The sequence below is a fragment of the Prosopis cineraria genome, unplaced genomic scaffold (genome assembly GCF_029017545.1).
Source record: "Prosopis cineraria cultivar Desert tree isolate PC_DT_omini unplaced genomic scaffold, ASM2901754v1 PC3, whole genome shotgun sequence".
Classification (NCBI taxonomy): domain Eukaryota; kingdom Viridiplantae; phylum Streptophyta; class Magnoliopsida; order Fabales; family Fabaceae; genus Prosopis; species Prosopis cineraria.
In genome coordinates, this window is record NW_026555334.1 from 693042 (window position 1) to 708322 (window position 15281).

At 32.0% G+C, this 15281-nt stretch overlaps 3 protein-coding genes and 1 pseudogene across 4 annotated transcripts; 2 read left to right on the plus strand and 2 right to left on the minus strand.

The window, feature by feature from the left end:
* The first annotated feature begins 1651 nt into the window (after positions 1-1651).
* On the plus strand, positions 1652-3584 carry LOC129307076 (uncharacterized). The gene is given in 6 exon segments (XM_054947941.1): positions 1652-1690; positions 2783-2888; positions 3051-3315; positions 3317-3425; positions 3428-3440; positions 3515-3584. Coding segments are annotated over 5 exon segments (462 nt in total). The 5' UTR covers positions 1652-1690; positions 2783-2883.
* A 36-nt stretch (positions 3585-3620) lies between these two features.
* LOC129307084 (uncharacterized) lies at positions 3621-5127 on the plus strand (annotated as a pseudogene).
* A 4165-nt stretch (positions 5128-9292) lies between these two features.
* Positions 9293-13456, minus strand: LOC129304353 (uncharacterized). 2 transcript variants are annotated; one of them, XM_054943977.1, is made up of 3 exons: positions 13363-13456; positions 10042-10366; positions 9293-9945 (listed from the first exon to the last, which is right to left on the minus strand). In XM_054943977.1, exons 2-3 carry the CDS (start codon positions 10318-10320, stop codon positions 9829-9831), a joined length of 396 nt encoding a protein of 131 aa, XP_054799952.1. In that variant the 5' UTR covers positions 10321-10366; positions 13363-13456; the 3' UTR covers positions 9293-9828. The 2 variants fall into 2 exon arrangements, with proteins under 2 accessions (XP_054799952.1, XP_054799951.1); XM_054943976.1 differs by lacking the exon at positions 13363-13456 and having other exon boundaries at positions 10042-10636.
* LOC129307092 (protein ALP1-like) lies at positions 10596-12013 on the minus strand. The gene is made up of 2 exons (XM_054947957.1): positions 11166-12013; positions 10596-11086 (listed from the first exon to the last, which is right to left on the minus strand). The coding sequence occupies exons 1-2, from the start codon at positions 11689-11691 to the stop codon at positions 10596-10598; spliced, it is 1017 nt and encodes a 338-aa protein (XP_054803932.1). The 5' UTR covers positions 11692-12013.
* Positions 13457-15281: the final 1825 nt, after the last annotated feature.

Sequence of the window (15281 nt, forward strand, 5' to 3'; positions counted from 1 at the left end):
AAATTGTTGCTTAGTTAATAAATAGAATGCCAACAGGTGAAAAATTGTTGCCTAATTAAATGAATTATGCAACAGGCCATGGTGAAAAACCATTGTCTATTTGAATAAGCAATGGGTTTTTAATGTTGCACATATTTGTTGCCTAAAATAAAAGTTACAATTAAAAAATTGTTGTCTATTCTTATATTAAACGACACCTTTTCACCTATTGCAAAAAAACAAAAAAAAAAAACAAAAGAAACTATCGCGGTAGCCTTAACATAGGCATTGCAAGGTTCTCTAATTCCCCTTTTAATTATTTTTTATAATTATAAATAAATAAAATATACAACTACTTTTCTTCAAAAAAAAAATAAAAGATGCTTTATTGTATGACTATAACACAGATGCCTAATTTTTCATCATTGTGTTTATTTTCTTATAGACAAGAGGCATGAGGGTTATCATAGAACATGGTTGAAACTTGAAATACAGCCCTCCAAACACTATATTGCTTCTGAACCACAACATTGAATATTTTCTATAAATTTTGCTTTGTAAAAAATATAAGTTGTTGGTTAATTTTAAAATTGTTTTTCCAAACTATACCCTACTTTATTTATTATATTTTTTTAAAAAATGATACATTAGAATTTCAATTATGATTACCAAGGACATTTATATGGAATATGTAATGAGAGTATAATTGAAAAGATATAAATTTTTTAAAAATTAAGATTTTAATAAGAATAGTAAAATCTTAACTAATGCCATATATTATAGTCTAGATGAGTATAAAATAACAATTCAACCAATTAAGGGGAGGGAGTGAAAGCAGACCCCCACCCTTTTTGTCTTGAACTGAAGCTGCTCTACATCTCACACTTCCATGTCTTCTACTATTTATTGAAGGATTTAATTTTATTATACATATATTTATTAATTTTTTTATTACAAACCTGCCATAATATATATGGTCAAAAATTAAGAATTCAAGTTTTCTTTTTCTTCTTCAAAGGAATATCTACTACTCATATATGTTTGTTATTGTTTTTATTAATCGATGATTTGGTTCCAAAATAAAATTGAAGCAAAGAATGTTTTCTTAATGAAACGAGTCATCCATACTGTCTCTTTGAATTTAAAAAATATACACAGTGAGAGGTCAACATGTACATAGATAAGATCATGAAAATTACCGAGGAAAAAATGGATAACGAAAAGATGTTGAAATGAATAAATATAAGGAGTAAATTAAATTTTTTTATAAATACTAAATTGTTTTATATTTAATTAAAATTAGTTAAAAATATTTATATTTTAAATGTAGAGAATAATTTTCAAAATTTTACTTAGAACTTACTGTGTAAGACATTTTAAACTTAATTTAAATAAGTCAGTCTGAATTCACTTCGAATGAATAAACGCAACTTACCCAGTTACCGTACCGGCTTTGTTTAAAACTGATTCTTTAATTTTTTTTTTTGACCAAAGTTTAAAACTGATTCTTTATAATTAATATGAATAAAACAGAATGATTGAGGCCGTACTAATAATGTAATAATTTGTGGACTTGACAGAGTGGGGTGGGGCCGTCGTTGATCGCTCTGCTGATAAGTTCTTTCTATATTTGCTTTGACTTTCTTTGACTGTTAGAGTTAATCCCGACGGCCTTCAGATCCACTGCCTGCAGTGCCCCTTCTACTTTCAGGTAATCTAACCAAATCTCTCTCTCTCCCCTTCTGGAAATTTTGCCTCTTTCTTGTTACCGTTGCTATAACTGAGTACAGTTAGAAGAAGGTGAAGGAAAGAAAGCTACTCTTCGGCTTTTCTGAAGCAGCTTTTACATTTCCCTCTAATTACTGCTCGCTGTCAAACTTGAGAGTTTATACATCTGAATCTACTGTTATTCGTGAGAGAGAGGGGGAGAGAGAGAGATGGTTTGGTTTTGAATTTTGACGTTGAATCTGTGTGTGTTTTATATAATCTGTTGGGAAGATGGCGAGCTCGTTGGAGGTTGAATCATTATCAGAGACAGAAACAAGTTCTGTTTGCTTTTGCTTGCCCACACATCACCGCATCCACATGCAAACCATCCCTTAGATTTGGATCCTCTTCTCTCTTCTCTTTAGTGTCTGAATCAGTATGTCTGGACAGAACTGACTCGTTAATTTCTGCTCTTCTCTAGACTTTGATTTAATTCATTTGGATACTTTTCCTCTCTTACACATATATGGTCATTTTACTATTAAAAAAATTATTTAAATTATAGGGTAATAATGTAATGTCATTTAATACTTGCTTCTATTTTTGGGATAATATATCTGACCACGAAGTGGAAGGAGTATTTCATTTACCTAACACTATTCATCAATAGGTTATGCCATTTGCTATAAATCTAAATATTATATATATTCTTTTAATTAGATATAAATTTTATAGAGCACGCCGAAAGCTTTTCTATTACGTTACGTCAGCTTGAGTTTGCCTGCTAACGTCATGCATTACCGGAGCATATTTGTATATGTTAATTAAGTATATATTCAATACACACGCCCACGCAGACATGTTCGTTGAAATTAGATCTAAATATTCCTCGTTGCTATAATAATTTTAATTGAACATTCTTTTCCTGAAAATTTTATTATTTTAAATATTTTTATTTAATAAATAAATTTAAAATTTGTGAATTTTAAAATGCTTTATTTATAACAATTGTATTTTAATTAAAATAAATCCATAAGACTCGTATATATTGATAAGCAAACCAATTATTGAACCCATATTGTGTGTTGATTCCCAGAGAAATGGCCGTAGCAGATGAAAGTTCCATAACTTTACCAGTCTCACAACTTGTGACAGTCGCTTCGGCTCAGTCTAGGAGGCCTCTCCTTCATCTTGTGGATGATGCACGTATTTTCTCCATCTCTCTCTCTCTCTCTCTCTCTCTCTCTCTCTCTCTCTGTGTCTCCATATATAAAATCTCTTATACATACATACATACATGCATATATATATATATATATATTTTACAAAACTATGTCACGATGTTTATACTAAACTTGTTTCAGAAGAGCGAAGAACCAATTACCTAAAGCTATGCGTTCCCTTTACAAAGCAGCTTTGAAAGGTGATTGGAAAGCAGCAAAGAACATCTTAGATCAAGACTGGAGTCTCATTCGTGCCGCCATAACCAAGGGGTGGGCGACGATGCTCCACGTGGCCACCGGAGCGAACCACGTTCACTTCGTGGAGGAGCTGGTGAAGATAATGCATCCACAAGACTTGGAATTGCAAGACGTGAAAGGGAACACTGCGTTTTGCTTCGCTGCAGCACAACTGGGATTTGCAGATTGTTGAGATCATGCAGAGAAGAAATGAGAGCTTGCCAACAATAAGAGGCGGTGAAGGAACCACGCCTCTTCACATGGCTGCCTTACAAGGACAAGTCAAATGGCACGGTATCTATACTACAAACTATTCGCGTTTTTGAATATACTGATTGGATTGTACTTCTCTTCTTTTGTGTCAACAGTGGAATCTATGGTAAGAATATCACATACACAGAGCATGAGACTAGTAAAAGTGACAAGTGTGAGATTTGAAGTGTGATGTATTTGTTGTGTTAAATTTTGACAGATATGGCCTTGAAGGTGCTAGAAGAGAATCCAGATCTAGCTTTTGAGAGGGATGGATCAAACAATGAGACAGTCTTGCATATATTGGCTCGAAAGCCTTTAGGTTCTGGTTGCAAAAGTCAGAGATATCGAAAGCGGCTTGTGAAGTCCTGTAAGTGTCCATGATCACCTAAATAAATGGTGATATGCAATTAGATAAATGACAGTTTTTATCAGTATAATAAGTCTTGAATATTTTTGATAGCTTGATTGTCAAATCGTGTGTTACCAGGTTTGAGGCAAACTCAGCAACTTCAACTTGTAAAATACTTGTGGAGTATATTCCTTAAGCACGATGATAATATGATTATGGACAATATAAGACTACCCTCACAAGTAACATTTGATGCCGTAGAAGTTGGGAATTTTGAGTTTCTAGCTGTGCTTATAAGCTCATATCCTGACTTGATATGGGAAGTTGATGACAGAAATCGAAGCATAATTCACACTGCAGTTTGCATCGTTGCGCTGATTCTTCAATCTCATACATGATATCGGCCCGATCAAAGATTTCATAGCATGTTTTGAGGATGAAGATAAAAGCAACTTATTGCATATGGCTGCAAAAATAGCACCGCCACATCGATTCAACTTGGTTTCAGGAGCGGCTTTTCAAATGACCCTTGAGTTATTATGGTTTGAGGTAATTTATTAGTATAAAATATTTAGTCTATCATAAGGATGGCCTGTTGTGAGCTTGTTGTAAGTTTTATATATTTTATATTGATATTGACAACATGCGTATATCCTTTGATATGCATGGTAGGAGGTGAAGAAGATAATGCTACCATCATTGATAGAGATGAAGAATGCTGAAGGCTTGACTCCTCGCCAACTATTCACAAAGGAACATGAAAAATTATTGGGCAAAGCTGAAAGATGGATGAAGAAACAGCAGAATCATGCTTGCTTGTTTCCACTATTATTACTACAGCAGTGTTTACAGCTGCATTCAGTATACCGGGGCGGTATCAATGACAGTTCAGGAAACCCTAATTACCTGCAGAAACCATCATTCTTGATATTTGCCATATCTGATGCAACTGCAATGATCTCATCCTCAACCTCTATACTTATTTTCTTATCCATCCTCATTTCACGTTATGCAGAAGATGATTTTCACAAGTCATTACCCTTGAAGTTGATATCCGGTTTTGTTGCTTTGTTCATCTCCATAATAAGCATGATGATAGCATTTAGCAGTGCCTTCTTCATCATGTATTATCACGGTTTAAGGTGGGTTCCTGACTTCAGTTCTGCACTTGCTTTTATACCTGTACCCTTATTTGCGTTTCTGCTTTTCCTACTCTGGTCTGATATAATTTATTCGACCTACTTTTGTAAGAATCTTTTTCGCCCTAGTAAACATATGCTTTACGAGAAAAGTCAGTTACTTTCAGTCTCTTGTATTTAAATGTACTCTTCATGTGGTATGAGCCTTGAGTTAATAAGGAAATTTCCTTCTCATCAACATGGTGGTGGTGTAAATTCTTCTCTGATTTTCGTTATATATTTACTTTAAACTTTATATATACGTATGTACTCTGTCATACTAATAATATGCTATATTTTGTCACTTAACCAACACTGTCTATAAACATATATATGCCTAGGCCTAGAGTTTCTATATTGCAACTAATTAATGTAAACGATCCAAAAACAAAAATCTCCTTTCTCTCAAAGAGAATTGAAGGATGAAAATACCTGAATGCCCTTGAGAATTTGCTGGCCTATTGAGGTATAAAAATCCAGGGAAATGACAAGTAAGAACTTTATAACAATATTAAAGTCAAATCCAAGATTTTTTTAAAAAAGATTTTAGTATTGAAATTTATGGGAGAATGAGCACTGAATTGATTTGGGATCCTTAATTAATTATAAAGAGATCCTAACTTGATATTAATGTTCTTATAAGGTCCTTATTTGTCATTCTCTCCCTTTCTCACTTCATGTGATTGAGTCATTTTCATACTATACCGATCTGCTTTCTAACTTTTCCTCCTCCGTGACATTATTGGCTTGAAAGGGCTACACTCACATGGAAGTAAAGCTTAATCAAGTCTTACAAATAAATACATTTTCTAAATTTTCTAAAATTTATTTATTTGCAAGACTTGATTAAGCTTTACTTCCATGTGAGTGTAGAAAATTTAATTTTAATTAGGTTAACTTGTTAGAAAATTCATTTATTTGCAAGATTTGATTAAGCTTTACTTCCATGTGAGTGTAGAAGATTTGATTTTAATTAGGTTAACTTGTTTTAATTACTTATTTCTCTTGATAACAACAATTATATGTGACCTCATGGCCACCAACTATATTATTCTGGAGAGCACCATGATAAGTACTGTTCCTCATTTCACTTTAATTTTTCTCGCCTACTCCCTTGACAGCAACGGAGAAACAAATTAAAATTTTTCAATTTTAAGGATTCTTTTATCGTAAAAATACGGTCAAAAAATTAAATAAAGGCCTCAATCCATTGCCTATGAAGGATTGTGGTTGGATTTTATTTAACAATACTTCTAATTGTAATTGAGGATGATGATGGGAAGTTTGGAAATGTGAAAATAAGGGCAAAATATATAAGAATGATCATATGTGAAAAATTAGTAACTTAGTAAAAATAAAAACAACTCAAATTTAGATCTAGAGGATTGTACTAAGCTCATCAAAGTCAATGTAGACCATATATAGTTAGAAAAAAAATGCTTAAAGAAATACTTACAAATAATTACCATTAATGTCCTCATCACATTAGTGGTGAATTTGAATTCTTGCCTTTAAATATTATGAGTCGCATACATAATGAAGACAAAACCAATAACCAAGACAAACTTAAATTGACATATAAAAAGTAAATTTGAAAGATTAAATTAATAACTAAAACAAATTTAAGTAATTAAAAAATTCATTATTCTTCTCTTTCTATTTCTTCCTTCCCTCCCTTTCTTCTTCGTTTCCCCTTTACACCACTTGTTATTTGTGCTGATGATGCTTCGAAGATTTATGCCTTTCACACTAAATCTTTTATACAGATAAACAAAAACAAGAGCAAGGCTTTTTTTTTTCCCCTCTTTTGCATGGGCATCCAATGTTCTAGGCCTGTCTCACTCGGGGCGTGAGAATTTAATGGGGCCCAAACTAATTGGGATATAGTCATGACAAGCACTAAAAGGGTGGACGCCCCTGACCACTTACATTACTGCATTCTCAGGATTTGAACTCAAGATCTCTAATTAAGCTGGAATAACTCTTGCTAGTTAATCCAAGTGCTTGTGATTAAAACAAGAGAAAGGTTTTGTCCACGTAACTCCACCTACACACACAGAAATTTGATGTCATATCTCTAATTCACTATATGCTTGGGAAATTACTTAATTAGAACAGAATATTTTATACGTACATGTATATGCTCGTCATGCACATGAGACAGCAAAATAAAGTTAAATGTAGGGTTAACGAGTATCATAAATCTTAAACTATTACGCGAATAGCATCCTAGATCCTAAGCTCTTGAAATATGCAAAAACTCCTCTCAACTTTTAAATTTCGAGCGCTTGAAACTTCACCTTTAGGTTGGAAAAAATGGCTGTTACTTTTGTAGTTATGGAGCCCAGTTGCATGTTGATGTGGCACTCATCTTAACCCTTAAAAATAACTATCATTTTCTCCAACTTAACGACGAGCTTTCGGGCACTCAAAATTTAAAAGTTGAAGGGAGTTTTAGCATATTTCAACAGTTAGGATCCAATATACTATTCAAGCAATAGTTTAGGGTTTAAAATACTCATTAACCCTATAATAATGTATCATTAAATTGATCTTGAACTATTACCAACATGGTTGGGTCTAGTAGAAAGAATTAGTCTCTTACAGTATGATGAACTAAGGATTAAATTCTCATTGAAAAGATGCCTATATTTAGTACCTGACCGTACCTTGAATATAATTGCCTCCAATAAGAAAATGCTTATAAGTAATAAAAACATTGATTTTAAACTATTACCAGAAGAAAATTTTGTTTAGCATGCTTTTTATAAGGCATACTATATTTTAGTCAAAAAATTATGACATGTAACTTTCAAATGATTTTTTTTTGTTCAAAAGTATATATTATATTAATTGTAATGGAAAAAATAAATTAGAAATGATAAATATAAAAGCTGGAGATATATAATTGTCAGAATGATAATGAAGTCCTAAAAATTTGAATTAATGGCAGTTAGATTTTCAATAAAATTTTTTAAAAAATGAGTTATAAATATTAATTTAAACAGTTACAACTTACAAATAAAAATTTATGTTATAATTTAATAGTTTATATTTGATATTTAAATACACCTTTGCCATTGAAACTCTTAAATTTATAATTGTTTGGATTGATATTTTTAACTTATTTTAAAAAAAAATTGTTAGGAACGTGCCTGTTATTAATTTAATATTTTGAAACCTACTTCTCCTGTCTTTATATATAAGGTGTTTTTTAGAAGTTTATTTTGTTCCTAAATATAAAGGGTGGCAATGATATTTTTGAGTAATTAGATAATTTTATCTTCATCTTGAAAAATAAAATAGATCATTAATTGTATGTTTTTTCCTACAACCATCATGATATTAATTATGATATTATTAATAGTAAAACTAGAAAAACATTGTGCTTTTATATGAGTTCAACTAAATAACAAACCTTTATAAATATTTAAAATTTAGTCAAAAATATCTATATAAAAGTACGGAGGGAGTAACTTTCATTCTTGATGTATAAATTGGACACGTTTCTTTTTATTGTAATGCACTGGCCCCTTGCTCTTTGTGTGATAGCAGCATGTTACATAGAGTAAGGTTCCAGTATTTATATAGCACCTGTACCAGTTACCACCTGATGCAACGAAACAAATCTCCCGACGCCTCAAATTACGTCCAACGCCTCAAATTTTTTTAGTTTTTTTTTTAATAGATATTTTAGGCCTCCACTCTAGGGTCTTGCGTCTGCTACTCATATACACATATAAGTGTCACAAACTTGGAACATAATACATTTTTTTTTGGTCAAAAATTTTACCCCTTGCTTGGCTATTCACCATATAGAGAAAAGAGAGACACACATACACACACGTGCACACATAATCATGTTAATATTGAATTTGAACTTAGGCTATGTTTGGTTTGAGGGGAGGGGAGGGGAGGGGAGGGGAGGGTTTTTAAGATACCTTATTTGGTTTGATTAGAGGGGAGGGGAGGGGAGGGGTTTTTAATGATCCTTTGTTTGGTTTAGGAGGGGAGGGGAGGGGAGGTAATAATTAAATTACCAATATACCCTTGTACAATAATATATTTTTTTAAACATTTTATCACACAAATCTATTTTACATAAAAACTCAAATTGTATAATTTTTTTTACTTCTTCACCCCAAATAAGTAAATTAAATAATACTATTAAATAATCTTATTAGTAAATTAATCTAAATATTAAACAATACTTTGTGAAAAAATCAATGAAACTAATGATTTTATGCCCCCAATAATTGCACAAGACAATGCTAGTCTTTAATAACAATTGAACAATAATTGTCATCATTAATAACAAAATATATTGGGCAATAGCATCTAACATATTGATCATGTTTAATAACCACATTTTGACATTTAGCTAACAAAATATACAAAAATTATCAATAAAAGTCATCATCTAATTAGAACTATAAAACATCCTCATTATCACATCCTTCCATACTGGTGCTGGACATTGAGTTACTGCTCTAAGCCTATCATTATCAGTCATAAGAAACCAATATATGTCAGGTAATCTTGCAGCATCAATCCCACACTCTTCAAGCATTTTCCAAATTTCTTCACCTGACAATTATGGCACCTTCTTGAAACTTTGTCCTATCATCACATTTCCTTGTTGAATTGCCTCAGCCACAGCTAACACTGCTCGTGTCAACTCATTTAGACTAGCCTCCTTCTCCTTAGACACCCTTTTTGTCTTCTTACTGCATGCACTATTAATAGTGGGTGAGTGCTCTTGGTCAGGTGAGTTTTCTTGTCTCGGTGAGTTTTCTTGTCCATCAAGCTCAACATTAATTGTGGCTCTATTTTGTGAGACAATATTGTTAATGTCATTGACGGTCTCAGTGACTTCTTCCTGAGAACGACGTCTCTTTCTCTACTCACGTGCTGTCTCACCCTCATCTCCATTAGCTCTATCTACTCCATATAATATCATCATTTTTTCATAGTTTGGAAAAGAAGTAGTTCTCCACAATGCTGCTTTAGGTTTAGCCTGAAACAAGTGAAATTACAAAAACAATTCAATTACAAATGCACACTTTTCCATTTTCAAACAATAATATAATCAATTCATATGTAAAAAAATTACCTCAATTAATGCATCCCAAACTTCAGGCTCAGCATCCCATACTTGAGTTGTTGGATTCCAAGCGAACCCACTCAAACTTTTGAAAATGTCATAAACATCTGAAAAGTTTCTCTTTAAAGTCTTCCATCGATTTTTCACCTTTTCCTTGTCAATTTGTTTACCGAATAAAGCACTCAAATATTTACATATATTATCATAAGCTGTAGTTGTAAAAGTACCATTAACTTTGTGACCCTCATTATATTCATTCATGAAAGCATCAACGAGGGCATCATCCATTAATCTTGTCTAGTTCACAATCTCCTTATTATTGTTTGGTGCCATCCTATCACATAATAACATAATCACATAATACCAATCCCAATATGAAAAGCTAATCAAATTTCAAAGGCAAAGTAAACAAATAATACAAAGCAAATAACAGTCAATAAGACAACAAATTTCAATATCTAATCAAACATCAATTAAACTCAATATAAGTCAATGTAATAATACAACATATTTAAATGTCTATAATAATACAATAGATTCTAACTTATTGAGAAAATAAAAATTCAATCATCAAGTTCATCCTCAAGAGCAGCCAAATGTTCCTGATAATCTGCCCATATCTGATTGGCTATATTTTCTCTAATAAGTTCACCTCGAGCAGCCTCATTATTGTCCCCTCTTTGAGCACTGTTATTATCATTTGAATGGTTTTCTCTTGCAAGAACAGCATCAACTTCCTCTAAAAGATCTTCAAGGGGGTCCATACTCACAAGAAAGTTATGAAGAATGCAACACACATATATTATCATTTTTTGTGCTTTGATCCCATATGTAGGTTCAGTTGCATTGGATAGAATGGAAAATCTTTTTTTCAAAACACCAAAAGCACGTTCAATGGCATTGCGTAACTTTGCATGTCGAAGGTTAAATAACTCTTTATAATTTAAGGGGGGATTCCGTTTTGAATATTCTTTCAAATGATAGCGGACTCCCCGATAAGGTGTTATAAGTCCTCTTGTTAACATGAATCCAGCATCGACAAGGTAATATTTACCTATCATAAGGGAAAATAATTACTATAATAATTTTACAATCACAAATATAAACTTTATCAAAATTGGTAAAATATTTACCTTCAGGAATTATAAGCCTATCTTCTCGTGTTAATGCATTTTTAATGATTCTTGAATCAGATGCAGTACCTTCCCATCCAGGGAGCACATAAGTGAACTTTAGATCAAATGTACATGCTGCTAATACGTTCTGTGTCGGGAATTCCTTCCTACCACGGTATCTAGGAGCATCTAAAGAAGGCACCTTCACTCGTATATGTGTTCCATCAATAGCACCGACACAATCCTTAAAATATGGGAAGAATTTCTTATCTTTTTCAATTTCAGGAGGGATGGTTGTGTCATTAGGTTGAACAAGAAATTTTTCTTCCAAGTCAATGATAGCTGTCAAAACTTGATGAAAATGGCGACTAATTGTCTCACCAGAACGCCTAAACCAAAAATTCACTTCACGATTTTTTGCACTGTGTGTCAATATATATAGAGTTTTTGCAACCATTTCTTTCACACTTGACCATCGCGTGGGTTGCAGGCCAACCTCTCTTTCTAATATCCCACATAATTCTAAAAAAGATCTAGGAGTCATTCTAATGATATTTCAACTAGATGGACAATCACTAATTCGGCTCATTATTTCATCACGCACCATTTCTCTCTTACCACTCAAACTGTAACTTATTTTTTCCGAACACATCTCACTTACATATACTTTTACAAGGACACAAGCAAGAAGAGCTACTGCTCTTTGACGCAAATCAAACCAATGTTGCACCAGTAAAAGATTTTCAGATTCCTTGCTCATCTAACAAAGTAACCAAGAAGAATAATGAAAATCAATAAGCAAGCCACAATTATCATAAATAATAGTAAAAGATTCAATTTCACCAGCAGAAAACAATGATCATATATATATATATATATAAAAGAGGAAATGCTTTCGATCTAATTTTATACCTAGGTATACATTCAACCATTACAATCTGACGCCACAACATCATTTTTTATATATTATCTTATAATATATTGGTCCTCTTTAATGCTTCCCAAAAAAAATTCTAAAACATACATCAGTCTGTTGGAGTGACTCTTGCACAAAAGCAAAAAATAACAGAAGTTCTAAAGAAAGAAGATCTGGACAACTTTTAATGGAGACTTTTTTCCAGCAATTTTTTGAAAGAAAGCTTGTCATTTAAATTTCATTATATCTGCGGTCAAGCTAAATATGTCACTGTATCTTTCTCTGCTTCTGCAACTTTGAGCAGAAAAATCTCCGTGTTATAGATAACAATATATTGCTTCATATGTCAAAATTAGAAACAAACATAAGAAGGTATAACATTCATTTTGATCAATGAGAAAGAAAACACCTATCAAAATATAAAGATCTTAGTTCATAGCCACCTCAAAATATTTCTAATGGAATTTGTGAGTACTTGAAGGTAAAAAATTCAGAATAACTAATCAAGATATAGAGATCATCATACACATTGAAGAACCAGAAGAAACTCTCAAAAATACTCCCTGTATGAAGCAGAGATAAAACTCACAGATGACGATCCTCAAAATCCATCTAGCCACAAAGCAAAATGAGTAATGCTATTTTGATTTGTCAACCTTCAATGATTCAGGACCATCCGAACTATTTGGGTTAATCTGACCTTTTCATCCATCATGGTTAAATTCAAGGTGATAAGTGGATTATGCTACCATAGTTAGATCCTTTAAGTGCTGTAGTTAACTTTTTTAGAATGCATCAGGATGTTATTGCCACGAACTAGGACCTATCCCCCATCACCATCCATCCCAACCACATTGAGAGATTATTTAGTTAGTCTTTAAGTGTTTTTCGACAATACTCTCACTCGGGTTCTACCAACACAGATTAATGCATCTCAGAACAGGAATACTCGCTATTTTCTGATCATTATTCTCTGCTATTCTTAGAACGAGCAAACATCATATAAGCTTTAAAGATTAATCTCAGAACAGGATAAATCTCAGAACATTATTACTCGTTATTCTCAGCACAGGATTACTCGCTATTCTCTGCTCATTTTCATTTCATTTTCCTGATTCCATACTTAATAAATCTCAGAAGAGGATCAATCTTAGAACGGGAAAATGCAAGAAAGGTTTGAAGAAGATGAATCTTAGAAGCTTCAAAGCGGACAATCTCAGAACAGTAAAATATAAATCAGAACGAAATGAAGAAGAAAACCACAACGAATCGGACGAAGAAAACCAGGGCGAAGCTGACCTGACGACGCACGGTGAGAGCTTCGAAGAGTCCGACCTGACGAGACGATGCACGGCGGGAGCTCCGACCACTCGGTGACAGCGCACGGCGGGGCTTCGAACGCTCCAATCCAGATCTGAAAAACACAAAGAAAGAAAGCCAAGACAGACTGCGAGGAAACGAGCCCGGTAGATTAGTCAAGGTTTTTTAAGGGCAATGTGGGAATATCATAAAAATAATGAGGGTAAATTAGTCAACAAATTTAGCTCTCCCTCAAAAAAACCCCAATTTGGAGGGATCCAAAATAAGGGGAGGGGAGGGGAGGGGAGCCAAAATTTTGGCTCCCCTCCCCTCCAAAAATTTTAAACCAAATGAAAGAAATGGTATCCCTCCCCTCCCCTTCCCTCTCCTCCCCTCCATTTACCTCCAACCAAACAGAGCCTTAGGGTCTCTTTTATATTGTTGCTAAAATAACTAAAACAAGTAGCAAATTTCATGTAGGAAGGAGGGAGCGAGGAAGGAATATGAGCATTCAAATGCGCACGTTTTATTAACAATTCTATAACTTTTTGAGGTGGAAGACTGACTTTTGAGGGTAAAGACAAGACCCTTGGTTGTAGCTATCTGTCCCCCCCTCCCCTTCATGAGAGGACTGAATTTGGAAGCACCAGTGGAATTCCAGTTTCTAGGACATTTCTTGGGACCTATCTGCTTTAGTAATAATTAACTTTCCAATTAATTAAATGACTTGATACATTCCACATACGCTGGATTCATTCTATGTCTTCCATCTCCAATTATAAACACTTTTAAATAAAATCTTATATACTAATGAAATTTATTAAATATATTTTATAATTTTATTTTAATTTTAAAATAAAAATATAAACTTTCAAAATGCCATTCATTTAACAATTCATTTGTAAAAGAATATTAAAGAAAGAGAATATAATGAAAAGGATAATATTAAAATAGTATCATTGATAAAATTTTATTTTTGTCAAAGTATCTTTTATTTTAGAACGTCTAATCACTAAGAAAAATTAGAATTATTGATGGATATTTTGCGATGGATTTCCAGTTCATCAATAATTATAGAAAAAATTTATAACAGACTAAAATCTATCACTAATTACATAAATTAGTGATAAATATAAAATGTCATCATATTTTATCATATTTCACAAATTTTGTGACAGATTTAAATTTTCATTAATTTACGTGATTAAATCTTTGTATTAGTGATAGATATTTTTAATTAAAAAATTACTACAATATAATGTATTTAAATATTTTATAAATTTTAAAAAATTATAATATACATAAATACTCACATAAAAACTATTCAAAATTTCCAAACTAAATAATTGCATAATTATTTTTAGATTATAAGAAAAATAAATAATATAAAATGTATTCTTATCATATAAAAATTTTAATTATAAAATAGAAATATAAAGTGGGATACAAAAATATTTATTTTAATAATGTATATTAATTGATTTGAAATAATATATTTTTTTATAAATAATATGTATAGGTTTATATATTTATATCTGTTAGTGTGTGTGCGTGTGTGTGTACGATAATGTGAACTATTTGTCATTTTATCGGAAACAAATATGATAATGTATTATCAACATATTTACATGATAATAATAATATGTGAAATATATAAAAAATATATTAAGTTATATATATGTGTGTGTTCAATTTTGTGATATATATTTGTATATTAAAATTAATTTTATATCATTAAATTAGTGAAGGATACATATCTGTCACATGAATTAGTAATGCTGTATTTTTGACAAAAATTGGAGAAGACGGATTTTCTTTATTAGTGACAAATGTGGTCGTCACTAATTGAAATTTTTTTAGTAGTAATCTCTTCAAAAAGTGTCTTAACAACAAATACTCTATTTGTGAAAGAATATTAA